At 46.4% G+C, this 28000-nt stretch overlaps 1 protein-coding gene across 1 annotated transcript; it reads right to left on the bottom strand.

Annotated features, from left to right (window-relative positions):
- Nucleotides 1–41: 41 nt before the first annotated feature.
- b4galt5 (UDP-Gal:betaGlcNAc beta 1,4- galactosyltransferase, polypeptide 5) lies at nucleotides 42–26547 on the bottom strand. Its single transcript, XM_023798877.2, has 9 exons — nucleotides 26121–26547; nucleotides 8742–8858; nucleotides 8231–8344; nucleotides 7590–7717; nucleotides 6414–6530; nucleotides 5766–5953; nucleotides 4206–4328; nucleotides 3785–3886; nucleotides 42–3695 (listed from the first exon to the last, which is right to left on the bottom strand). The coding sequence occupies exons 1-9, from the start codon at nucleotides 26224–26226 to the stop codon at nucleotides 3548–3550; spliced, it is 1143 nt and encodes a 380-aa protein (XP_023654645.1). The 5' UTR covers nucleotides 26227–26547; the 3' UTR covers nucleotides 42–3547.
- Nucleotides 26548–28000: the final 1453 nt, after the last annotated feature.

Genomic DNA, 28000 nt, shown 5'->3' with positions numbered 1-28000 from the left:
ACCTTGCTCACGCTATAGAAATAGATATGCACGACAGCACCCATTTTTCAAAATTTATTGATGTGACTGAACAATAACAGTGATTAAAAAAAAACTCAAAAGACAGCAATATGCAGGTTTACACAAAACACGTAACACTGATACGAATGTTTTTTTTTTTCGCTTGTGGCTCGAGTCGAATTCAGAGGCGGGTACCCACCCAGCGATCCCGGTGCACGCGGCGTCTTGTTTGAACAGACTCTGTGAGAACCTGGGGTAGGTCACCTCATGCGTGTTTTCCCCCGTTTCCGCGTTAAAGCTAAAAACGTTCCACTTCGCCAGCGGACCAACAAATCGGGGAGCGGATTTTTTTCACTACCACATCACACGCATGTGCTTGCTAATTCATTCCTCTCTTCACCAACACAGCACATTTATTCGATGTGCTCCTGTGTTCTCTCGGTCCTGTTCCGTACCCTTCCTCTTTCCATTTAAAAATAACGTTCCGCCCCCCAATAAAAATGCCTCGTCCTGCCAGTCCCACATCATGGTGCCCATCTTGCTGTCACTGGACATTTGTGCGTCTGCCACACTTGGCGCGAAATTTCGCTTAAGTGTGGGGGAGGGGACGCCACAAACGACATGTGGAGGTTGACAACGTGAAGTGTGTGTTTGTGTGTATGTTTCTGTGTGTTGTATGTGTGCGCGCGCATGGGAGGGCAGGATGGGGTGTAGTGGAATGTTACGGTTTTGATAAATGGCACAGAGTTGAGAAGGAAGCCATTTAAAAAAAAAAAATCCTCATTAGGTCTAGTTTCTTATACTGATGACACGCAACAATGAGACGTGGACGAGTGACCATTAACAGATATACATTTTAAAATATTTATTCATATAAAATTAAAGAATAACACATGAGAACATTAGGATGCATGAAAGATTTAAGGCTGCCAGTCGATCAGGACCGGGGGTCCATCATTTGGGCTGGCAGGAAACCAAATCCATCATGGCTCTCACAGAAACGAGGCACGTGGGGAATTTCAGCGGGGTCATGGCGTCCCCAGACATGAATCCAGAATCAGCCAAAACTGGCCGGGACCACGCTTTTGGGGACACTCCCCCGCTCTGAAATAGTGGCCGCTACATGTGCCCACATATTGTGTTTTTCTACAAAAAAAACAACAACCCCCACCCTCACTGAGCACTTCCTTAAGATTGGCTCTGTGCTGTCAACTTGTGCTTTCCTTTTTTTTTAAAAGGAAAACAAAGATACTATCATGATGCCTCCGGTCAGCACAATGTGACTTGTCTTCAAGAGCAGCACCGTTGATAAGACGCAGAGAAGTGGGTCTGGCTGGTGAGAGCACAAGGCTGCCCCCCCCCAGTTTCCGCAGGACATGGAGCCTTTGCTCCCCAGCTATACCACTCAGCGCTGCGATTTTACACATCACTTCTTCCACTCAGCTGAAGTATTTAACCTAAACTCCTCAGGCCAAATTGCAATCATTGAAGCAAAACGGAATTGATGAAAGGTAATTTTAAAAAGTCCATAAATAAAACGAGTAGAGGCCAGCCTCTGTAATGGCACGAAGGAATTCTTCCCTCTATGCCAAAAAAATAACGTTGACTCTATGATCGAGGTGTTTTTGTTCAATGCAAAGCCATGAAGGGAGACTCGTTGTGTGAATCTCCTCAGGTGCTTTGAGGTCCGGGCAAGGAGTCACACTGGGGTCGGGTTTAAGGACAGCCGGCCCGTAATGCCATTGGCCAGACGATGTTGGCACAGGATGACTCAGCGTTTACAGCACTGCCCCAATGCATTCAGAAACGGCTGCAGCATGTATACCAGGAACGGTCTGTCTCTGAGCACACGCGGATTCAGATTCGGATGTAAACGTGGGTAAAAAGTAGCAGATGAGTAAGTAAAACCCCCTGTATCCTGTGCAAAGAGTATGTGCCCTCATTGGTTTCTTCTAGCATGCCTCTAGCTAGAAAGTCATCTTGAATATTCCACACAAAAAGCAGCAGGAATTTTGGGATCTCAGATTAAGGAAAAGATCGGAATAATCATTAAGTTAGAAATTCACAAAAGCGCATTGGTTCCTGATCTACTTGGTCGCCCGGGTCATTGTCCACCTCAGTACGGTGGAGTCACGCTGTCCACAGGAGATATATATAGGGAGTGAGACAGAAACACTGTAAACATGCTGAATTTCACACAGCTCACCGTCCGTCTCCCTTTACAGGATTTTAAGTATACAACGCAGCTGCTCAAAAAATAGTTTGCAACTTGAGGAAAAGAGCAAAAAAAAAAATGAGTATAGAAGAAACCATCTACATATACGTTTACACACACATACAGGTTTACACTTACGCACGCATTTACAGACAAACGATGGCTCTATGTCAGGAAGATACCATCTAACAGCTAAACGCAGGTGGATCTGATGACAGGGGACGGATATCTGATTTCTGCGGGCTTCTGCAGTCATTCGGACTTCTCCCAAAGTGTCATTTCACAGTCTTGGATTTTGATCTCGTCCGCCTGTCTGGTGGGGGTGACTGACGGCCTGGTGCACTCTGGGAGACCCCTCGCATGGCGGGGAAGGGCACAGCGTCCAACTTCTGCTCAGTCCGGTCTCCTGGGAATCACCACCCTCTTTTAACAGAGGGAAATTGCAGCGGCTCTGCATCATAGCAGAACTCTGGCCACCAAAGCCCTCAACTTCCCCAAAATGGAAAAGGTTCCCAGAGCATAATGCCCTTCTGATGTGGAGCATAAACCCACAAAGCACTGCTGGCCAGCATTTCCTGGGGTAGAGTGTGGCTCAACAGCTTAGGTTTGAATCCCAGCATCGGCAGAGCAATTTCACCATTGGACCCTTAAGCAGGGCCCTTAATCTGCAATTTCTCCATGGACTAGCTAACCATGCTGTCTCAAAAATAAATGTATGTCACTTTGGGTAAAACTATCTGCTAAATAAATACAAGTGTTCTCTTGATGCCTTTTAAATCCTGGGGGCTTTAGCGTTCATCAGATCCACATAAGCTATTAGATATTTTCTCATATCAGTTCAGGGTGAACTGATAACGGAAGGCTGTATGGGTGAAAAACGGATTCCGTGTGTGGCGGAGAAAATGGCATTTCCCATTGATCCCTGTCAGAATCTGGCGTTTTCTGGCCAGTGGCGAAGGAGACTTTTCTGGCAAGAGTACCTCCTCCAGTTTTCGGCTGTTTCAGTGTGAAACTGGATGTAAACTTGGTTTGAGAATTTGCCGTCGAAAAGCAAGGCCCAAAATAAGATGTGGAAGGCAGATGTGTGTGAGGCGTTTCCCCGGCAAAATCCTGGAGCCAAACACAGAGACGCGGAGTGACCCAAAACCCGGAAAAGAACGTCCAGTGCTAGTGTCATGTTGCCCAATGTCCGTGTGCATTGATGATTTGGGAAACCTGTCTCCTTTAAGAAAGGCGCCATCTGATATCTTCAGAAGATGATCATTCCCTGGACAGATGGTTTCAGCCAGTTCCATCCCCTATCCCTAAACCCCCATGACCTCCAGGGAGGGGTCAGTAGTCAGCCACTGGGGCCAGCTCCTTGGTCAAGTGAACAGTGATGTTGGTGTATAGGGCAGTTCGGGAGATCCTGGGTGAATAGTTCAGGTTGTTCAAACCATCTACCTCCTGCCTCTTCTTGGACTGGCGGAGGAGGGTGTATCTGTTACGGGGACCAAAGGGAGAGGATTAAGCACGGTACTGCATAGAGGGCCGTCGTAGGTGCTTCTTGGAGTTTGGGGTGGTACACACCTGCCCAGAAATTGCGCCTCTCCACGGTGATGGTGTGGTATGGACATGTAGCGGCCCACATCGCCTGAGGGGCGGCTCACGGTGTAGCCCGCAAACTGGACCCTGCGAGAGACAAGACATCTGCCATGTATCGGGGCATATGCTCCACCCAACTCCGGCCCACAGAACTGAGCAGAGCCAATGAGCAGAGAGCCCAGTGAGGACGGCCCATTAATGGTAGGAAGTACAGGGCGATCGGAGAACTTGTGATTCACTTGATCAAACCAAACAAATGGAATGGAATCACAGTGCTTCCTTGTAAGTAATTATGAGAATTCCTCTGGATGACAGTCAGATGCTGAGTAGCGGGTGGAGCATGGTGATATTCTACATTTATACCAAAGGCGTGTACCGACACTAAGGGAGGTGCCAGCAGTCGTACCTGTTCCACAGGTCGTCATCCTCACCTCCCCAGCCCCAAAAGGCATTGGGAAAGCCGTTAATCTTTCGAAACTGCTCGACGGTAAGGCCACTGACCCCACCAAAGAACTCGCCGTATGGCAGCCTGAGGGGGAAAAACAGACCAGAAGGTCAAGTCAAGTCAAGTCAAATGGGCAACATTGTTATACCATCAATATACAGGTATATAGTATCATGAAATATTGTCCCTCAGGACCACATAGAGTGTGACATACAGCAAGTGACAATTACAGGGTTTAACAGGACTTAAAGTTCAAAACACAGGACAGTGTGAAACAGGTGGCTGGACACAGGGGTTTATATACATAGTGCAATGTGTGTAAACAATAAGTCATAGCAGCTTAAAGGAGTGGAATAAATATAGTGACTGTTGGCTGATAATAACAGGATAAATTATAATTAGTTAAAGTGATCAGTGTGGGTTAGTCGGGTGAGTATTCTCACGATAAAGTGGGGGGTAAGATGGGTAGCATAAGGGGAAGAAGCTCTTGCTGAACTTGGCATTACTGACTTGGATGCAACTGTACCTTCTGCCACAGATTTCAGAATGGCCAACGCTCACGTCAACCCGCAGACAAGCTGTTAGCAAACTGTTAGGTGTAACCAGGCTGTATGTGTTATGTGAACACGGCTCTTCCGTTAGACGCCGTGTTCACATAAAAGGGATGAAGTAACCACTGAAGATAATGAAGATCATAATAGAGATAATAATGCAGCGATAAGTACTGTGGTTTAAGGACAAAAGGATAATGACACTCAACAATGGGTGGGAATGGGTGCATCCTGAATGCATGTCTTTTATCACTTTGTATTTTGGAATTGGCTTTTGGCTAATTCCACAGCTGGGTACCAGATAGGCAGTTACTGTAGATGCATGGATGGAAATGAATCAGACCACTGAGGATGGATTCACATGTTGACCCAAAGCACTGCACTTGCAGTCTCAAAGGCTGCTGCTTCCAGAAGCTGGGTCACCTGACTACGTATGAGTCTAATGCAACAAGCACAAGTCACTTGACCACGATTATGCAATCAGCTGTGTCCAAGAGATGGGACACCTGACCACTATGACTTGGTCCACCGCATGTAGCAGATGCGTCATGTGACTTCAGCTTTTCACTGTGCTGTGTCCTAGAGTTATTGCTCAATCCTCTGCATCCAGCAGCTCAGTCATATGACCAGAACCGCTCACCCTCCCAGTTCTATAATCCATAGTCTTCACTTTTTCTGGTCTCGACTCTTTTCTGGACCCCGATGCTTTTGACTTTCTCTTGACTCTTGACTTTCTAGGAGTCACCATTAATGCATTTTCAGTGTCCACTTATTACTGGCTTTATAAACCACTATTTACCATTCCTTTGGTAAAGGTCACGGTAGGAGCTTGAAAATATGTGCTACACTGCTAAATAATATCGAGCTGAGTGTTATTAGAAGCGATAAGCAGCTGTGAAGCAGTAGGCGTATTGATCTTGAAAGTGCGGTATGTGTGTTAGCATTTTGGGGGGGGGGTGCTTGCACTCACATGTATGAGTACTTGTTGAGCTTGACAGCAAAGTGCCGCGGCATCTCTCCGCAGCCATAGTAGTTTCGGTCGTTCTCAAGGATGTGGTCCACGTCGTGGAAGACCATACAGTCCCAGTCTAGGTCCTTCATTGCTTCCCGGAAGCCCACATTGAACAGCATGGCACGGTTGAAGGCCTCGGTGCCCGCCTGTCCAGGAGAACCCACACAACTCCTAACTTCATTCAGAAAAAAAAGCAAACTCAAGCTTTTAGCACTTTCTGTAAAAGAGGTTTGTGTTAGTTTTGTTGGGATTTCCCCATCACATCTGTTTTTCGGTAGCTACCTTGCAGTGTCAATTTTACAGCAAAACAGTAGAACCCAGACATATGTGCATTCCCACCACATGGGGGAGCATTTCCTTACAAACGTGGATTTTTTTTTTTTATCACTCTTAGTGCCAGGAAGGACGGAAATCTGGGCTAATCTGGAATTCATCCTCACAGTCACACAGAGTGAGTTAAGTTTGGCTTTGTGTAAGCGGAAGGAATTTCCCCATCAGGAACACAGACCAGAATGACTGGAATTGTGTGAAGTACGTGGGTGCTCGGGGGCGTGCTCTGGAAAGTGTGGCACCCCCTGCAGGCTGTGTGGGGTAACTGAGGTGTACCTGCTCAATGACGTAGAAACCGAACTGGAGCCGCTGTCGCTGGAGAGCTGGGACAAGGTGTCGGAGCAGGATCGGCAGGTGCTCGTGGCGATTCCGGAATGGGATCAGGATGGCCACCTGGGATCAGGTGTGACAATTAATACCTCGACCTCACAGCCCCCCCAGGAATACCCTTAAGCCACCCCCTACTTTTAGGCTATAATATAATATAAAACTTTATTTGTGACTACACAGGCGACAGCGGGTGAACCAGGCCAGCGTAAATTTATCAGTAAAACATTAAGCAAAGTCCAAAATGTATCAGTATATAGAAAACTAATGGACTCCTATGACGTACCGTGAGATCCTTTTCTCAAAAGCTAATGTTTACTGTGAGGAGTGTTACACGTTATACCATCACAGGCACGGTCAGCATCAGAAGTGTGTCTGTGTGTGTCTGTGTGTGTGATCCCCTCTCCCGACACGAGGTGAACGGCTCAGTGCCTTGTGCTGATTGCTTGTTTGTCCAAATTGGCCCATTATTGTGCTTTCGAAATGAAGGCGAACATTGCCTTAGTGCTCAAGTTACCTTCTGCAAACAGAGCACACCCTGTGTGGGTGTGATAATGTAAAAGGGAGAACACAGGAAGTGATGGAGGTCTGTTTCCCCGCCACCCCCAGGAAACTTGTCAGGCGTGATGACAGGCTCACCCAATCCATTTACAGGTCACGCTCTCTCTCTCTCCCTCTCTCTCTGTTTTCCTTGAATAAGAAACCTATATGTTTTTTTTGCCTGGTTAATCTTCACATAGTGGCGGGAAACAGCCTTGCCTGGGTGAACTAGCGTCTGGCGTCATGGGGTTAGGTGTTAAAAATACTCTTAAAGAATACATAAGGCACAAAAAAAAAAAACCCCGATTTCGTTACTTTGGTTAAGGTTAGGGCTGGGTAGGGGTTAAGGTCGTCATGTTGGGATCAGAATTTTCCCCATAGAAAAAAATAGAGAGTCCCCACAAAGATATAATTACAAACCAGCAAGCCTGTGATGGGACAATCAAATGAGGATGTTTATGAAATAACAGCTTCCAAAGGGGTGTTTGAAATGCATGCTGCAATATTAACATATTTTACCCCTTAATGGGCCAAAGTTAGAAGGCCCCCCCAACACCCACCCACCCCAATAGGGCCTCCCCTCACCTTCCAACGTGGCATGCAGTCATGCGGCTTCCAGTGGCCCCCCAGGGCCAAGCTGGGGTCTTCCAGCAGCAGGGTCCTTTCCACCTCCGACAGGGCCACCTCGCTCATGTTGACGTCCACCCGTCCCTCTGATGGGCACATGCAGAAAGGGCAGGGTGTCACACGGACTCATGAGGTCCCAACGGGTTTGTGTTTATTTATGTACAGTCCTAGTTTGGACACACCAAGCTGCCTACAAAGGAGAGTGATCGTGTCGCAACACATGACCTGGCCAAGTACAGTAAGCACGGTAGAGACGGTTTGGGAGGAGTTTGGCCCTCAGGACAGCTGGAAAAGCATCCCAGGACGCCACCTCATGAAACTGGCATAAAGGAGAAAGCCATCTCTGGAGCAATTGGGCTTATGGGCCTTGCTCAAGGGCCCAATTTTGGGATCACACTGCCAACCCAGGAATCTGTCTTGTCTGCCTGACTATATTTATCTGTCTTACTTTCTATCTATATATATATCTATCTATCTATCTATCTATCTATCTATCTATCTATCTGTCCGTCCGTCCGTCCATCCATCCATCCACCCATACATCCATCCGGTAGGAAATAGAAGAGAGCATAGAACAGCAAGAAGGAGCTCATCCTTACTCATAGATGGAAGCTTTAAAGGACATCTCTGGCTGGGGAGGTATGTGTAGCCCTCCGGGAGGTAGGTGGTGGTCTGGATGTGCAGCTCGCTGACATTGAAGTCGTAGGCATAATCTGGACGAGGGAAACCAACACACACACACACTGACGAGGGATACCAACACACACACACTGACGAGGGAAACCTGGATCTAAACAACCAAGCATGTCACTAGACATTTTACGGAGTTTAACTGCGTGTGTGACAAATAAGACTTTGACTGACTGATTGATTGACTGATTGATTGATTGAGTATCGGGGAAAGTGTGTGGTAGTCGTCAGCTCTCCCTTGGGGGAAGGGCCATCAAATGATCCATGGCGGATCGGATAGGACTTCCAGAAAAATATTAAAAACTGTGGTCAATATCCCAGACAAATAATGGCTTGGGGTACCAGTGGAGTCATTTTCAAAATGGCCGCCCACTGACCCCTACATACCCAGGATTCATCAGGTTTGCTGCATCACAGTACCTGTGTTGTTGCTGTAGGCTCCCCGAACCATCTGCTCTAAGACCTGGACCCCAATGCTTCTCACATTCTCTCGAATCTGGAGTCCGCGGGCTTGGACCATGAAGAGGTATTCGTTCACTGAGGGGAGAGGGGGGTGAAGGCAGGCAGTGAGTAAGGGGCATGATGACATTTATCAGGAGTATGACAACGATTGGTCATCTTTGCCGTCTTCTCAGAATGCTGCTAAACAAAGACAGCTGTGGAAAGTGACTCTTCTTATCTGCCAGGCAGACCTCGAGTGACAGGAGGACTCACTGACTCATTGTGCCACCGTGTCGCCTGGCCCATTGACTTTTCCCATGTCCAATATGCCGAGTGGCTCGCTGTTAGTCACGAACTCGTCCTGGAACGTCACAGTGACTTATCCAGGTTAAACACAAGCCTAGTGAGGCAGAAGTCAGCGCCCCCTGGAGGAGACCGGAGCCTGGTCATTGACAGCCTTGGAGCCTCATCTGGTTACCATATCTCCAGTGGTCTGGCATCCTTTTAGGTCTGTCATTATTAGTGGGGGGGGGGGGAGAGTGTCATCATAGATAACATTGCTCATGATCTTGGATGAATCACCTCTAGGGGGAAGAAATTTAATGACAACGATGATACTTTATTTGCCATGTTGCCTTTGCACAAAAATACGTAGGAATTCTTGGTTTCCACACATCTCATCTTACGCTCCAGCAACACTTGGGATTAGAATGCAGGGTCGGCCATTCTTCCCGAACCCTTGGACAGGTTTCTGGGGTCAAGGGCGTTGCTCAAGGGTCCACTAATGACATGATTATTTTGCCAGTCATGGGATTCAAACCAGTGACTTTCTGGACACAGACTGCTAACCGACAAAAGCATGCACACCGCAATCGGTATTAAAGCATGTTGATGGATGCCATTGCAGGGCCTGGAAAGATTTACCCAAGGTGGAATTTCTCTGATTGAGTCACATGACATCAGTGCTCTGGTGGGCAAGTTGTGAATGGCTAGAGTAGTGAATCACTTCCATCCAAAGGCTTATCCAGTTCAGGTCACTGTCATTCCAGGTATGTACCAAATTGGCATATCAATAGTGTATCATATCACAGGACATACACACACAAACACACACACCCCTACCCTTACATGTATGTAAACACAGATTCTTGAAATGCAAGGCAAATCCGCAGTTCCACTGAACTGACCTGTGATTCACCTTTATTAACTGGCGCATAAAGCAGTTTTTCCTGAACTCTGGGGCCCACAGGCATCATACAAGATAAAAGCCACTGTCACAGACTTCAAGTAAACCACTCGGAAAATGCCAGCACCTGTGCAGACTCTAAGTTCTTTTTGTACTACTGTAATACTGCAGTTACTGTTAAAAAGGCCAGTGTTCTACGACTGGGGTTTCCATGGAAACCACCGGGCAACGGACTTCATCTCGTGGCTCCTGCTATCTGAACTACAAAGGAGCCGGGAGCGGAATCTTAATGTGTGTGCTCAGTGTGCGTGAGTTTGGCCGGTCAGCGTGTTTCTTTAGCTTAATAGTGCGTGCCTGCTGCCAAACAGCCGCGTGCTGGCCTGCTTTGAGGAACAGCCAGGGCTCAGATTACGCATAAAGAATTCCTACCGTCTGGGTGATCATGGTGTCGTGCAGCGTTTCCCCAATTAGGTGTTTCCATTACTGTTCACATTAAAATCAATGTATTTTTGTTTGTATGTGTGTGTGTGGGTGTGTTTGTGTGTGTGAGTGCGTGCGCATCTCAACAGTCTGCCTTCCTCCCAGATCAATGTATTTTATCAGTTAAAATTATGTTATCCAGTGGGTTAGTTGCCTGTATCCAGAATGTTACTGGTTTGAATCCCATAGCTGTCAATGATGATCACAGCAAGGCCCTTGAGCGAAGCCTTTAAACCCAAAAAACTGTGCCTGGATTTGACCCCAAGCATTACTGTCACCATGTATATATATGCATGTCTTACAAGAGAGATAGACAGGATATGTGAAGATGGAATTTCGTTGCACCTGCTACCTGTATAATGACAATAGTGGCACTTGATTCTGAATTGGAACTTGAGAGACCTGATTTTTAGCCCAGACGTACCTGAGGTTTGGTGTTGTCTTTACTAGTGTGACCCAAGACTGTTTACACTGTTACTCTCCCTTTTAGAACTGGTCTTTTGGCTTTCTGGTCCAATCAGCTGAGCCTCCTAAGCATTCCGGACCAGCTGAGCCTCCTAAGCATTCTGGGCCAATCAGCTGAACCTCCTAAGCATTCTGGGCCAATCAGCTGAGGTCCACAAGCATTCCGGATCACTCAGCATGAATGATTTGATTGGTTATGAAAAGGCCCACCGCTATGGAGACTCCGGACGCATCCTAATATAAACCGACGCAGGGGGGTCTTTGTTGGCAGAACCTGAACGAATGGAAGCAGCACAGAAAGCCCCTCCCCCTACACGTCAAAACATGTTACACTGTCAACCCTTAGAGAAGGAGGCCTCATACTTGGGATTTTTTCTCCAACCTTTCTGGAAAACTGGGAATCGAGGAACAAAACACCTGAGACGGACAGGCAGACAACAGTCACATATCTTGTGTGACTCCCTCGAAACAGCTACTGTTTCATGAACCACACCATAACGATGTACATTTCAATAATCAAGTTAAAATACAGCACTTTATCCTGCAGCCATGTTAGCATTACAGAGCCAACTTAAAATAATGACTGTAAATGGATTGGACATCTCTGGAAGTGATGACAAGGGAAGCCAAGTCAAAGATGTGGCTCCACCAATGAAATCAGTCGTCAGTTTAATCCATGGATTTTGATTGGCTGACATTAAGATTGCTGTTCTCTTGGCTACATATGACAGGACTTGGGATAGGTAGCTTAGCTTCAAAAGGATGCAGCAAACTGACAATGACAAGGCCTACAAACCAGAACTACAACCAACAATGGACACATAAGGAAGAACAATTGAAAACACAGCCCTGAAAGGTCTAACCGGTAAAAATATACAATTTAATAACAAAACATGAGGAATATCCAGCCTGAGACACTCCAGTCTATATCAATTGTGTCTATGAAAGACAGAGAACGATGAACTCATTTCCCCGTCATTTTACATGCAAATGTAAAACACATCCACCATGACGGGGCTGGCAACTCCCATAGAAAGGAGCTGGCTGATATGCACAGGCTGTAAAACAGGCTGCTGGGATTGCTGCCATAATTAGTATTCAGTATAGTATCACAGCATGAACGCATCTTCACTTCACTCTGATAGCCAGACTGGCTGGAGAGCAGCCTTCATGGAGGAGAAATATGGAAGCAATGTACAAGTTTCAGTAATGATAGATTAGATAGATAGATAGATAGATAGATAGATAGATAGATAGATAGATAGATAGATAGATAGATAGATAGATAGATATAGATAGATAGATAGATAGATAGATAGATAGATAGATAGATAGATAGATAGATAGATAGATAGATCCCTTCACCAAACGAGTTCTGACTAAGCCTTCACTATTTCATACACTACTGCAGTGTGGTTAGTACTGTACAGTATATAGCGTCATCACCCAAATGTCACACAAATCGCGATCGGAATCCGTGCACATCCTGTCCATATAGCTCGACTCAAACGGGAGGACGCAGATTCTGCAATCGATGACTGCTCCCGTAAAAGGATCACCCTCTTTACCCCTCCGGGCTACCGCAAATGGGGCGCACAAATCTCCCACATCGATACATTTTCCACAAGCCCGATTAATTATTAATTCCGTGTTTTCGTCCTTCCATTTATTACGAAACAACAAGGACACACCCCTGGACTCGTTGCCGTTCATTGGTTACTGTCCTCCGTTTAACTTCTTTCATCTAATTTACTCCGATCGTAAATACACTAAGGCTATTTGTAACTGACACACAACGAGCACCAAAGTTACCTGAGAAGATTTCCCGTTACTATTGTATTGATTCACTGATTAAACTATCGCATTTAATGCTAAAAAGGTATCGATCGATAGAGTCCCGTAAATGCATCTGGGCAGAAGCTCCGCACTCCCTTCCTGGCTGTCGGCTTTATCCAAACCTCCTCACTTGTGTGTGAATACTATCGATTGATGTTGACAACTTTCTCAGCAGACACTGAGGCTTACAAAGCTGCAGAAGTACTTCTATACAAAGCTCTGGAGAGGAGTAGTACCACTTTTGTATTCGGTATATAATGGATACATTTAGGATCGGCTGGTTTCTTTAAAGTGCCCTGGGGTGTAATTGTCCGGGTGTGTGTGTGTGCCGTGCAGTGGGCGAGCATATCATCCAGGGTGTTTCCCTGCTTCATGCTGGGATTGTCCCCAGTCTCAGTGCAAACGCGTACCAAATAAAATGGAAAATTGACGTATAATCTATATAGGTCGCATTCGACTCCCCAGGCACGCACACAAAGTAATTTAGATACGGAAACCATTAGAGTACCCAGAGGAAACCCACACTAACATGAATTCTCTGGGAACAGGATTTAAACCCACAGAGATGTGAGAGCACAGTGCTGGCCACAGAGCCCATGTTAAAGCATTAAATGCAAAGTGATAGGAGTGGAATTTGTGCCATGACAGTGAGTAAGAAAAACAACTAGATGCTTCAGCCTATTAGCACATTTGAATTGCTGGCCTGCTTAACTACCAGCAGCCCTCTCCAGCAACTCACCTGTGCTCTCTATGGAAGGGCACGGATCTAACACCCAAGCGGTTTGTATGAGTTTCCAGGCAGCTGGAGAATCCAGACAGCGTTGGCTAAGGGTGTGAGTGTTGCATTGGGATGTGAGCACACGTGGCAGCAAGACGGGGCTGCATTCTTTATGTCTGTGTGTGTGGGGGCCCCAAAATAAATGCCCCCATCCAACCAAAAAAACAGGTCTACCACGCCCTTTGACATCTTAATAATGAGGGTAGGCAGTACAGTTTCTGCATATCCCAGACAAGCTGCTGCTCTTTAACTCCAGTTGCTAAAAAACAAACAGCTATGCAGTCTTAACAAGCACGTGCTTCAGTTATAAGGTCGGGGGGCCGCTTCTCCCATAGCCGGGGGCAACCACTACAAGAAGAAAATACAGAAACATTCTTTACTCCATGGCAGGTGCCCATCTCACGCCAGGCCGAGCCCAGCGAGCCCATGATGCAAGAAGCGGTAGTCTTTACTACCACTCTAACCACGTATTTGCTTGGGGCCCCTGAGATTTGGGAGCCCCCTGTTGGCCATAAACAGTCATTACACTAAATATTAAATAAGCACCTTCCTTATTTAGGAGATGCTGATGCTGCATGTTTTGCTAACCAGCTAGCTAGCTACCACCTTCCGAATCTATTCGCTAGCTATTTATTTAGCTTTTGAAACATTTGGGGGGTGGGGGGGGGGAGGGTGGGGGGTGGCTGAGGTGATTTCGATTGCATGGGCCGCGGTACAGCACCGATTAGTCAGTGACAAAGAGGGAACACGGCCGGGGGAAAGGCCAGCTAGCACAGTAACCGATATGGAAACCCAAGTCCGTGTACATTCCAGCCTGTCATTAAATAGTAAGTGTAAGGGACGTGTTTGCTTCCCAGAAGGAGACGCACTCCACACCTGCTGCCAGCAGATACCGCATTCGCTGTCGCTGCGGCACCAACAATTACGTGCTCGTGCACCGTCGTTGCCGGGGCGACGCACGCCAGAGCCTTAGGACTTCCTGACTTGAGAGCAGCTTGGTGGGAGCGTGGGGTCAGCCAGCATGCAGTGCCCTTGGAGCTGGGGGTTAAGAGCCTTGCTCTATGGCCCAATAGTGGCTTCAGTCTCTCAGCCCTGGGATTCGAACCAACAACCTCCCGAAACATCTGCCCTTCTGTTATATATGTAATCTGTTGCACTGAAATAGAGAGACAGCAAGCATCCCTAGAAAATGAATATCACTATTACACCTATAACAGCAGGAATCACCACTAACTGAGGCACCACCAGGGCTGCGTAGCTCAGCCCCTCAGCACTAAACCCCTATCCTCCATCCACCTGATCGAGCAGTGGTACTCCGAGTCACCACAACCGTGTCGTTTGCATGGCAAAATGTGCCAGTCCTCATATTACTCCTGCAGTGTGCTATGCCTACCCTGTCTTACCTCCCTGCCAATCAGCGGGAGGGGGCGGGGCTCAGCTGTCATTCCAGAGAACTGGAGTAGTCGCTCAGGAGCGACGTGGCCATGCCTTACAGCAGCAAGATCCCGATGGAAAAACCACAGGTGTCAAATGCAAATGAAGAGGGCTGTAGCCTCCGTGAGTTGACATTTCAGCACAAAATTCATGAGAAAGTGAACCCGCATATGATCCTATATTGGATAAGCTATTAGGATGGTTGAATGGATGGAACTTGAATATGCGTAAATATCAATATCTTCCCATCCCGTGACTCAAAAATTAGACTAAAGCTACAGGGGCTGTAGGACACCAAGTCCTCATATAGGTGACCAGGTGAAACTTTTATACTGGTAGCGTATAAAATCCCTCATGCATGTGGAGCTGGTGGCCTTTGGTTAGACCCAGACTTGACAGTCTTGAGTAAGGACATCCAAATGGCAGCCTGATGATAAACATCTGACACTGGCATTCTTCACGCGAAGAGCTGAGGGAGACCATCCACAGCTGAGGTGAAGAACATCGGAACAGTCACACCATCTTCAGCGTATATTCTTCAGGTGGCCTGCAGTGGGTGAACAGCACAGCCAGGGCTGGGATCTGCCCGGTCCTGCCATGCGAAGGTTCCACCTTTCTGGAATTCCCAAGAACCACACCCAGAACCCGCCAAAGGTTCCCATGATCTGAACAGAGGCGGACTCCTGAGGAAGGCGAGGGAGTCGCCATGGGGCCGTGACCGGGAGAGGAGGTGCAGCACTCCGCCCAAACCTTAGGTGGGGCACCACCCCGCACCTCCACCTTCCACACCTGGCACTGATCCCCCCTCCCACCCTTCCTCCAACATTTAGGGCTGGTCTTTGTCATTTTCTTTATCACTCCCTGGAAAACCCTTAAGGCGTTTAGTCTCACACTGAGGAAGGTATCGAAGGCCATCAAGAACCGGAACCGAGGGAACGTCACCCACCCGCCCTCCCCAGAACACTACGGAAAAGAGATTGTGAACAGGTGCTGCGTTCCCCCCATGCTGAGTACAAGCTGGCGGCAAACACCACCCGCAGCTCTCCCGCTCGCTCTCTCTCTCTCTCTCTCTCTCTCTCGCTATCTATCTATCTATCTATCTATCTATCTATCTATCATCTATCTATCTATCTATCTATCTATCTATCTATCTATCTATCTATCTATCTATCTATCTATCTATCTATCTATCTATCTCACTGCAGGCTTTAACCCATGAGAATCACCCAAGATTTCCAAACAGCTACAAAAACACAAGGGTTAATTTAAGGTACTAACTGTGTGATGAAATTCTCATCTTGCACAGCATTAAAGTACATTTCCGAATAAGTGCTGATCACAGATTCCTGAACCATTCAGATTTTGTCCTTTGTTATTTAATGGTAATAACCTTCCTCTAATGCTATCCAGTTTTAACCTCCATTTGTTCTGATCACACAATTTTGGTCCTAATGTCGAGCTACTTGATTACATCACTTTTTATTTGCTCAATTTATGGAAAGCTCGCCTTTACAACATTTCCAGTTAAGTTATTAATGCTACTGGGCCTCCCATGGTCATTGATTCACCAGCAGAAATAACAGGTGACATTTCACTTCTACAATATTATTACTTATTCCACCAATGGACAGTTAATCATTCAAGGCCTATCCCCAGATAAACTTCCTGCTCCATCTTACTATGCATGGATTAAGTTTTACAACAATTTTTATCCTAATTAAATAATACAGTAGAACATTTAACTATGCCTAACATTAACAAACATTGTCAGGGCAAACTGACGAGGAGACTCAGGTGATATTGGTAGAACCTAAACGCTCATTTGTAATGGCAGTGACAATCATTTGATAACTGAATAATGTTAAAATACTGTTGCCTTGTGATGTGTTTTATAGTCCAATATGTACACAGTACAAGTTCTGTAACTGATAAGCGCTGATTATGTCAGTTACAACAGGGAAATTATGTGAATGTAATATTTACATTTACATCAGATAATTTCAGAGGTCAGCATACGGATGGATATTTATCTAAACTGCTTCTGCGAGAAAGACAGTTGAGAACACCCCTTTACATATTTATCAAAGATGTCATATATCAGACAGGTGAATCAATCTGATGGGAGTTCCAAGGCACTCTAGCTCAGTTTTTGTCAAACTAGTGCTCTGAGATTATTCACAATTCCCTGGGACTGGGAGACAGTAAAAATGTGGGGACCCCTGAGGACTGGTTTGAGAAACACTGTTCTAGATCATAGATATTCCTTTAGCAGAGATGGTGTGTTTTGTACCATCCAGTTCTAGAATCCAGTTCACTATTTACCTACTGCAGGCTGGTCTTTCCCCATGACCACACTCACTTCCAGATGATCCTAAAGTATAATTTGCCACACCTGCAATCAGTGTATTTAAGCTCAGTCTGGTTAGTGTCTCTTTGCTCTGTCTTGAAGTTTTATTCTTCTTATTTAGCAGTGGTGGTCAATTCTCTTGGGTTGGCTTTGAACAGCTGTGTTGGATCTCTCATGTGGTTTGCTTCTGTGATTTTTGGATTGGTTCTGGTTCTAACTTTTTAGTCTAGTTCCTGGTCTAACTCTGTCGCTTGGATCCCCCACCATTCTCCTCAGTCCTGGTTGCCGGGGAACTCACCCCAGGTCCTGCTGATGGCTGCTCTGAGTGAGCTGGTACGGAGCCAGATGGTCACGCATGACCTGGGACTGGACTGCCTGCACCAGCTCCAGGAATGGAGCTGCCAGGCTAGGAAGCAGTGAAACCGCTCCAGTAGTTCGTTTCTCTGAGGGTGAAGAAGGTGGTGTGGGTCTTCATGATCCCCTGCTGCGGCATACCTCGCAGAACACATGCACCTCAAAGTTTCTACCCTGCCCACTATGCAGTTCCTTGGGGGGCCCGAACAAACAGAGAAACTCCTCAAGGAGTTTTGCCACTGTGGTGGTGGTGGCACTCCAGTCTGCAACAGCGTACTTCTCACGCTACTTGCACGAAAAGCTCATTGTCCTACCAGCAGAATCGCTGTCACAGCTTCCATAGCATCTTTTTTTAACCCTGAAATGCCCAGCCCCAACGGCTCTGTGTACTGACCTCAACACAGCAGGGTGCAGGCTGCGGGGCATCAGTGGCTGCAGCAGCTCCCCTGTGCCGTGCAACAATCGCCAATGCTGATACAGGGTGTCTCACTGGGAGTGGTAGGCCTTGGTCGAGATCACCTCCCAGCCGGGTCGCCCGCCCTCACCTACCCACTCCCTTACCCTGGCCAACATGGGGTCGCTGCTCTGCTCTGCAATGAGCTACTGGGGATCAAAGTCCTGTTGGGCCTGGTTGTCCAGAACTGTGTGGACAGTGACTGCAACCCCAATGAGCTGCTCCCGCTCCTCTGCCTGGCAACAATGACAGCAGCTTGCAGTGATGCAGGGTCTATGGGAGAGAGCATCCTCATTCCCGTGCAGTTTCCCTGGTGCTGGTCCTCAAAATCAAACTCTGCCAGCATCTCTAACCACCAGTCCAGCTTTTTCTCTGTGGGTCACGGAAGCTCAGGAGCCATGACAAGGATGAGTGGTGCATCTGCAACCGGAACAGCCAGCATCAGAGGTAGGGATAGAAATGTTTGCATGCCTGTACCATGGATAGCAGTTTCTGTGAGTTCATGTAGTAGTTGCGCTCCTGCCGACTGAGCGTCCAACTGAAATGCGACCACGTGCTCCCCATTGGGTCCCACCTGCGACAGAACAGTGCAGAGCCCCTCGCTGCTAGCATCCGTGTCCAGAATAAAAGGAAGACACAGCTCTGCGTATGCTAGCATGGGAGCATCAGCAAGCGCCACACGGAGCTGGTTAAATCCTGTGACGCAGGCTTCCATTCACATGAAGCCACTTCCCTTCTCTGTAAATGGTGCAGTGGTTTCATAGTGCTGGTGAAGTTCTTTACAAAGCACCGGTATTACGACACTAGCCCCAGGAAGCTGCATAGCTCTACAACTGCATGTGGAGTTGGCCAGCCGCGCACATCTACTGTACTCCGGGCCAGTGGCCATGCCTTCCCCGCTAATGAAGTTGTCCAGGAAGCTGAAGGAAAGGAAAGAGCACTTCCGGGAGTTCAGCCACATACTTACTTGCCGGATCACAGAGAACACAGTTTCCAGATTCCGGAGTGCCCAAGTGAACTCAGGGGCATACATAATCAGATTGTCTAGACAGACCATGCACTGGGTCCAGGGGATGTGGGCCAGGATGCGCTCCATGAGCCTCTGAAAGGTGGCCGGGGCATTGTACAGGCCGAATGGCACCGACAGTGACTGATTGTGAAAGCGGGCTTGGGGCGGGCTTCTGGGGCCAGCTTAACCTGCCAGTATCAGAGGTCCAGGGAGCTGAACCACGTCAACCCAGCAATGTAATCCAGCCTGTCATCCATGAGTGACAGCAGGTAGGAGTCCTTCCTCATCACCTCAGCCCTTCCGTGATCCAGGCTACAGTTATGGCTGTGTCAGTTCCCTTGGAAGCTGCAGGCTGCTCTCTTCACCCTCCAGGTGGGCACCTCTCCACCTCTTATCCCCAGCTGATTGTCACACAGGAGGACCACCATGTCCATACCAAGGCAGAGAGCTGCCCCTGGAACATCGATGGTGGCTCCCAGGCAAACTAACAGGGCCAACCCGATGATGCAGGTGTCAAAGATGTTGGCATACCAGACTTCCTGCACCACCATGTGGCCTGCCTGCATCACTCACAGCTGTCTCTACCCCCTCAAGGCCATGCGTACGTCAGTCACTGATGCCAGCTGGATGCTGGATGCCAGCTGGAGCAGCCCCGTTAGTGCCTGGCAGCACACCTGGGCAGATCAAGGTGATGGTGTCCACAATAGCTTGGCAGGGGGTCCCATCCATTAGGTAGCTGATGTACACACTACTAGCCCCGACAAGTTGGCCCACCCTGGATGCTGCTGAAGGGGTTGGACTGGTGTGCCTTGTGGGTGCTGCTCCTCTCTTACAGCTCCACCCACCCGGCGTTTCCTAGATGCTTCTCAAGGCAAGGGAGAGGTTCTGGGGCAGGACACTTGTGGGCGATGTGTCCCAGCTCTCCACAGCGGAAACAGAGCATGTGGTGTTGGGGACAGGATTGCTGACAAACGGCAGGAGTAGCAATGCACATGTCCTCATCCACCTCCTCTCACTCTTGTTTTTTCCACGGCACAGGCTCGGATCTGAAGTGGACACGGTGTTGTGTCCGGCATTTCCGCAACCTCTTCTGCCCACTCTATGGCCATCACCAGTGTGTCCGACTTCAACACACGCGCATGCTGGCACAGCTGCTCGCAGGAAAGCGTGGAGGGCCAGCTCAACCTGCACTGCCCGGGGGAAGTGAGGGTAGCCCTGTCGGACGGAGTCTTCCAGCTCGGCTGGTGCACCATCCCCGGTCTGCCAGCTGCTCCCTCATCTTCCCTGCAGACTGTCACTGGTGAAACTACCACTCCAATGTAGTAATCGAGGCTCCGTTACCTGTTGTAGCGCAGCAGCTTCAGGAGGGTCTTTGTCATCACCGATTGCATCCTCGTGTGGTGTAGCTCCCAGTCGCAACCCCGCTGCTCGGGCAGGCAAAGGGCGCTATTGCTCTGGGAAGGTGAAGTGCTCGGTTCCCAGAAGCCTCCTCGGTCGCTGTGCCCCTTTTGTGGGGGGTTCTCCAGAGCTCATCTAACTGCCTGTCAAGCTCTGCGAGTCTTGTCCCTAATTGTGACACCAATGTGGCCAAGTAATAAATCATCTTGCATAAATGACAGGAGTTACTGCTGGGAGCTAAGAAGGAATTCTGGGAAAGCTGGAAAATGTTACCAGATAAACTGACCAAGAGCCCCCTAATTTATATATGCTGTGGGCTCTGAATCAAGAGGCTTCTGGAAAGCAGCATCAGAGCAAAGGCGTGTGACGATAATGACATGCCGACTTCCCGCTTATTTTTAGGAAACGAAAACCAGACTCTAGACCTCTTACATTTACCCCTAGATGGACATGAATAAGTTCCCCCCAGAAAAAAAAGAAACCCAGGGAATGTCTTATTGGCCAGCATTTCTAGTTTTGAAAGAGCAGCGCTGTCTTTTAATTCAATGGAAGGGAGGACAAACGCAATTGACAACTACAAACAGTGTCCTGACAACCAGGATGTAACGTGAACATGAAGGGGAGGGGGGCTAGCTGGCTCGCGTGGACAATGTCGGCATTCAAGTGCCACTTGAGGCTGACCTCATGCTGGGAAGATACCATTCTTGTATGAAATAGGGGTGGACCCGTCAAATCATGCAAAAGCTGAATGAAATGGGATCAAAGTCACAGGCCACCACCAAATCACGCGTTTCCACAATGAACTGTTCGTCTTTGCCAGAACATAATATGGGCCAGTAACTAAAAAATAATAAGAAATTAATCAGGCAGGGTATTGGTTTAAACCTCTCTTTTGAACTCGGTCACAATGAAATACCTGGCTGACGCCCAACTTCATTATACTGTAATAAGATTGTTAAGAGGTCTCATGTTAGCAAACATGTTGGATCAATGTCACTCCAGCTCACAATGCTGCTGCCACCAGGCCCGGCACGCAGCCCGAAAGTGCCTAGGGCCTCCACAGATCCCTCCCCCTCCCTGTATCGCAGGTTTACTCCGCTCGTCGCCCCGGGAACAATGCCTGGACCTGCAGAAAACGTGCTAGCCACCTCCCTCACTGACAGATAATTACACACCATGAAACGCAGTGGAGTATAGCACAGTGTGGAACACTCTCTGAGTCTGCAGGTTCAAAAGCTGTGTGATGGATGAAAGGCTGGAGGAAGGAAGGAAAACTAGAGGTTTGTAGTAACATAACACATGCCATTACGCACTACAATACAAGAAGACATTTAGACATGAACAAATACAATAATACATAACAATAAACAGTGACAGTGTAAAGAATATCAGAGAAAATATAGCATGGAATTCCATTATTAATAAGTAAAAATATATAGTATTTGGTTGCACACAGTGCAATGTACGGTGATTTGTGTGTTCTCCAGGCAGATGTTCCCTGCGACCTGAAAAACTGAAATTGCGACGTACATTACATAGCTGGTAAATAGTTGCATTGCAGTTGCAAGACAACAGCTAACTATTTCGGCAGTTGCAGTCAGTGCCATTCGTTGGCCAAACAGCCATAACCAACACTAGGGTAATATGCCTCCATGTAATCCTCTATCAGCTTAATATGAGCTCATTATTCTAATGCCGGGCCTGACATTGAGGCCTCACACATCCAGGGCTGGGGTCTAACCCGCCTTACCCCCACCCTCTTGAGGTTTTGATGTCCATCCTGTGTCTTTATGAGGTCCAGGTCCAAACCATACATAAACTTCATCTGGTGTCCAGCAACCCTACCGATAGATCCCCCTGAGGTTCTTGGTTTTTTTTCCTGGGGGGGGAGGGGGGGTCAAACTGGTAATTTTGCTACCCGACTACATGTCTGGTGGGGTCCCTCCTAAAAACATAAGGTTACATGAAATTACCCATGGACTTGCCCCCCATACAGGGCGTTCCCTTCAGATCCTTTCTGACCCCATGGTGGACAATGGATGGATGGTTTTGTCAGATGCACTAAGTTCTACAGCTTCTGTTACCAAACTGCTGTAACATCACGTTCGCCATTTTATATTAAGGTCACGTGCACCACAGATGTATCCCTCATTCTCGGTCCCACATTGCAGAGACATAAAAACCACGATATATTTGTTATACTAAGATCAGTAAGTGTCATGACCTGCGCCTCCAGTCCTCGTGTGTGCCACGCCCACCTCGTTACCCGCGTGTACCAGCTGTCTTGCGTTTATTCTGATGTCATGTCCTGTATTTAGTCCGCGTTCAAGTCTGTTTCCCCAGGTCTATCATTGACGTTGTCTACCGTGTGCTCCCTTGTCTGCCTGCTTGCCCGCCCGAATAAACCCCCTTTGTTTTGGATTTCGATCTCCCGTATCCTGATTCCCCGACCGCTCACAACAGGAAGAAGCTACAATATGTAGCTATTTATCACAGCAGTTTAGGTTGTAACTGAGATCCGGAAATTATAAACAAAAACATGTTCAGGTGTTTAGATTCTTCTAGTGAAACTAAAATATCATCTTTCTGTTACACTATCTATAACGACTAAATTAATTACTTTTTGCGTTCATAGTGGCAGCGTACTTGCTTTTAAGCACAACTTTCTCAATAAAATATTTGACGCATTACTTAATAAAGACGGAATGGTGTTTATGACCATAAATTGTTTACATGTGTCGAGCGAGTTGACGGGACTTTTCCCCTGAGTCGGACAGCATTCAGGTGTGACCAACCAGCATATGATATATCAGAGCTGCGGCTGTCTCTCAGCCCAAGAGTTTCGGTTCAGTTCCAGGTTTACCTGCCTAGCTGAATTTTTGGTATCTGCCTTGTTCTCCGTGTATGGGCTTCTACAACGTAACATACTTCACACAGTCAAGGAATTCTGCTTAACCTGCTTCACCTGTAAACACCCGTGGCTCTCAGCGGGGTAAACCTTTTGGAAGATGGATGGATGGGTGGATATCTTATATCAGTTAAGTTTCGGATTAGCGGGCTTATATTAAAAAAAAAGATGGTGAGTGATTTTTGGGCTTAATGACGAATCATTCTAAACAAAATCGCCGTCCATTAATACTTTTTTTTCTATGCCTCGCATCAACTTGCATTTGCTGTTGCCTTATGGACGTGCAAAGATCACACTGGAGATAACTGATAAAGGGAACTTGGACCAGTCTGTGCTGATTTTCCATGACTAATGTCAAACTACTGAAACTACAGCTGTCACTATATGTTATTGTACCTTGTTCGCACCCATAATAAATGCATCTAACGACTGTAATTCAGCGTGTTGTTTGAACGACCCTCTTTTGTAGAAGTTTTATTGTACTTAAGGCCCACATGCACAAGATATGAAGGTGATGTAACAATGTGTCATAACATTCTTTCCGCCGATCGATATTTATGATTAATTATTTCCATAAGGATATTTTTTTCAAGCTTCAATAAAAGCGACTCAAAGTTCAGTTGCACGAAGCAACACTTCCACCTACATCGTACGGATGTGGGGAGACCTTAAGGTTTTGGGGGGAGCGTCTCCCATACGGCAGTAGCGTTGCCTGGGACGACCGGAGAGTCTGATGTGATGGAAATCACCCTGCGTTTCCTCCCGCGTCTAAAAATAGTCGGCAAACAGCGGAATCGGCCGGTGCTTTAATGAAACAAGCTGTCGCAAATTAGGTTAACCTGGCAGGGGCTTGAATCAGCTCATCAAGGCCCCACAGGAAGAATCCACTCAGGCGTGCCCCCACCCCAGCTCCGCCAAGAGGAACCCACCGCACGCACGGCGGATCGACACTCACCGAGATACGTATTTATTATTTATCGCCTGCCGTCGCAGCTCGCCAATCCTTTACGAAAGGCACCTTTTTGCAACTTGACGCGGGGACACCAGACCCCCACTACACTTATTCGCCCAACGGTTAGTTAAAACAAAGGTCTCACCGCTGAGGGTCTGGCAGGGTCGCTTTAACGCACATTTGCCTTTGCAATCCGTTTTGAAATGCTTCTCAGAGCACTACTCCCCCATTTATTACTCCCCATAATTTTTATATTGAACATACAGTAAGAAAGCTATAAAGCCTGTTTCATTATCTGGTCATCCACTCACAAAAATATGCCTAAATAAATGTAAGAGATAGGCCTGGTTAGAAGAGCTGTACTTATCAAACACGGCTGAAGGTCGTCGGACACGTTTACTGCACCTTCTTTCAGAAATCACCGAGATAAAACATCAGTCGACAAGGGTAAAGTTGGAATAGAGATCGTCGGCAACCATCTATTTGAGAAAGTCTGGTTTATAGCTAAACGGAAGCCTTAAAAGAAGATCTACTTCTACATCCCAAGACAATCTGATGTTTTAAAAAGACCCTCGATAACAAAGTGTGTTCTGTCCTATATGCACAACCCCGATGCTCTATTTTCTTTGTGGACATTTAAGATGGACCATTCCCCTCACGAGACCACAGCCAGGTCGTGCATTAGCAATTTGGAAAAGACCGGCAAGGAGCTCAGTTACCACCCCACCCCCAGCCACGAGCCGCAAAAAGGACAGCTATATTAAAGATGTAATGTAATGATCTAGAACTGATTCCTCTTCATAACCAGGTATGAAAAAGCCATCAAATCCGCGAAACACATGGCAGAGTAAATACTCCGTGTTGTATTTTGGATTACATCATCAACTACATGAAAGACCAGAATGACATCCCATGTGAGAAATTCCCAGGTCCCCTTCATTTTTTACTTCTATAAATGTTACTGCATCTCCATAACTGATATTGTACAAATTTATATGAGCTGTTTAAATTGCTATTGTTTAATCCTAACTTCTTTCAAGTGAAGCTCTATATTAAAGGAAATCGTCTGCACCTTTCCGGAATGTGTCACTGCGTGGGGCAAAACATTAAAATCGTGAATATCTGGAAGCTATGTTTAAAGGGATGTCTATTTTGAAACCAGTTTCACTGCAGTCATATTGCATACTGTCCTATTCTACATAGGCTACTTCTAAAGTGTTGACCTCTATTCGAAGGATGAATATAGATTTATAAATATCCGATTATAACGCATCTAAGAAATCAAGGCAGGGCGCCCATCGGTCTACACAGCATCTTCATGTGAAAATCTAACTAAGGACTGTTGCAATGAACCTTACACCAGTCCCAACTTACGTTACAGGGCAAATTACAGTTATCAAGAACAACCACAGCAAGAACATGAAGCAGCGAACCACATAATATTAGACACATTCAAACACCCAGAAGGGATCTTATTTATGAGGACTCTACAATTAACAGACAAGGCAGGTGTGCTTGAAGCAGAAAAATATATTATACATATGAATGGTGTCGGCTTCACGAAAGGGTGGTGGGTTGACTCACGCTGCTACGGAAGGCAGCCGCTTCAATATCATTTACAAAAATAAACATTTCTAAATGCGGTGGGTAGGATATGCAATACAACTGGTAAACTGCACTAGGGTTTAGCGAACAGATCCAGTCGTTAAGTTAATTCGGCGAAATGACACGGACTATAATCGGAGTAGGGAACTTACCGATACCTGGTGCTGAATATATGAAGTACAATGCAGAGGTGGACAGGGAAAATAGGAATAAAAGTCCAAGGAATGACCTTCTCGGAAATCTTAAATATCTCGTCATTATAAGAAGAAACGGAACGTTTATTAATATTTCTTTATAAATTAACTAATTCAAATATAAACTCGATCATTTAACCAAGGGAAAATAAAAAATATATATACGTAAATAATACAATCCGCAGCGCCGTCAGCAGCAAGTGGAGAAAATTAGCGTGGTCGTCGGCCAGAGTCTGCATTCGCCAGCCGGACGGTATTTCCCATAACATCCAAAGCGGGCGGCTGCGGAGGCGATCCCCGTACGGCTGAATGGGCGCAGGTGAGCCAGCGGGCGCTGCTGACGCTCTGCCGGCGGACGGACGGAGATCAGGCTGACAGCCCGCTGCTGTGCGCCGACACTGAATGAAGGCGGAGGGCGTGTCTCTGCGATCGAATAAACCAATGAAAGTTGTCGGCGTAAGGGAGCGTCGACAAAAACGTGTTTTCCCTGGCGCAGGGACTAAATTTCCACGTCCCTTTGTGTGTAATACGGAAGACCTGCGATTCTCAATTCACAGAAATAAGGAAATTACAGACGCTTTACATTTTGATTTTTTGGCTTCATCTTAATTTACAGGGTTGTAAACCACAGTAATACTACTTACCAAAACAGGTCCTGTGGTATCTGAAGATTATAAGTGGGTAAACTACAACAGGAAAATCCCTGATCTAGACACAATTTGCTGTAGGCCATTAGGTAGCTTAAAATAGAAATAGACTCAAAGTTTTTAGAACGTAAGTCTTTTTAGACAAATTTGCGGTACATATTTACAATTTCTTCATGCCGAATTATATTTTTAAACGCACTACACCAGAAACACCACTTTAACCTTGAAAATTATTAACGCATTTATTTTAAAAGCACGAAAATTGAAGATAAAATAAATTTAAAAAAAATTCGGATCAAAAGGTTTAGTAAAAGTTTCCTAAATATCTTAATGACCATCTTTAAAATAGGCGTATTTTAAAGATGGTCATTAAGATATCTAGTCTACTTTAACATAAATCCTTTTGATCTGAAAATTATTCTGTATTTTGATTGCTTGAATTGTTTAGATGTTGTAGACCTATGAAATATATCGGAATATAGTTCAAATTTTACATTCATATAATAGAGTTTACATAATATAGTGCCAACGGTTGTGCACGAGGATATGCTTAATTCAGCAGTATTCATCCGTTGTCATCCCAATGTATTTAAAGGATTTAAACAGATCATTTAAGAAGGATGCATTCCTAATACTTTAGCTTCCAGGAGTAGAAAAAATGAAGTGGGATGCGGACAAATGGAAATTTTACGGGGGAGGGGATGTCATAAATTGGCATATGTGAAGGCTTCTAGCCGATAAATCCCCTGCGCACGATTTAATGCAAATGATCACTAGTATAAATTTTCCTGACGAGACAGGTCCGCCTGAAGGCTGTGAAAACGTGTCAGCAACAGATAACGCTAGATGTTACACGATCTAAAAAAAAATCGATTCCGTTCTAAACGGAAATCCTTGTAGAAAATATGTTACAGGCGGTAAGTTATAAGCAAACGTGCATGGCATAATGTGTTCAAACTCAAGAAAGAGAATAATACAATGCTCAAACGTTTATAATCAAATATACACGTTTAATGGCTCATTATTGTGATTCAGCACCCTAAAACATTCTGCTGTCAATAAGCCCATTTGAAAAGTAGCCTACTGATATTTATTGATGCGGTGCACAATATGACAAATTGCTTGAATCTTGAGAATTGCCTGTAGTGTGTGAATGTCCAGTGTAATGGGCTGTCCCACTGTCAAGAGTGG

The sequence above is a fragment of the Paramormyrops kingsleyae genome, chromosome 18, assembly GCF_048594095.1.
Source record: "Paramormyrops kingsleyae isolate MSU_618 chromosome 18, PKINGS_0.4, whole genome shotgun sequence".
Classification (NCBI taxonomy): Eukaryota; Metazoa; Chordata; class Actinopteri; order Osteoglossiformes; family Mormyridae; genus Paramormyrops; species Paramormyrops kingsleyae.
This window is presented reverse-complemented; position numbering and strand designations above follow the sequence as displayed.

Excerpts from the sequence above, each read along its gene's own strand:
- b4galt5 (XM_023798877.2), bottom strand. The coding sequence starts at position 26,226 with ATGACGAGATATTTAAGATTTCCGAGAAGGTCATTCCTTGGACTTTTA. Across the intron at positions 7,718-8,230 it reads TTTAAAGCTTCCATCTATGA|AGGGACGGGTGGACGTCAAC; the intron begins GTAAGGATGAGC and ends TGTGCCCATCAG. Across the intron at positions 6,531-7,589 it reads ACTGCATGCCACGTTGGAAG|GTGGCCATCCTGATCCCATT; the intron begins GTGAGGGGAGGC and ends ACCTGATCCCAG.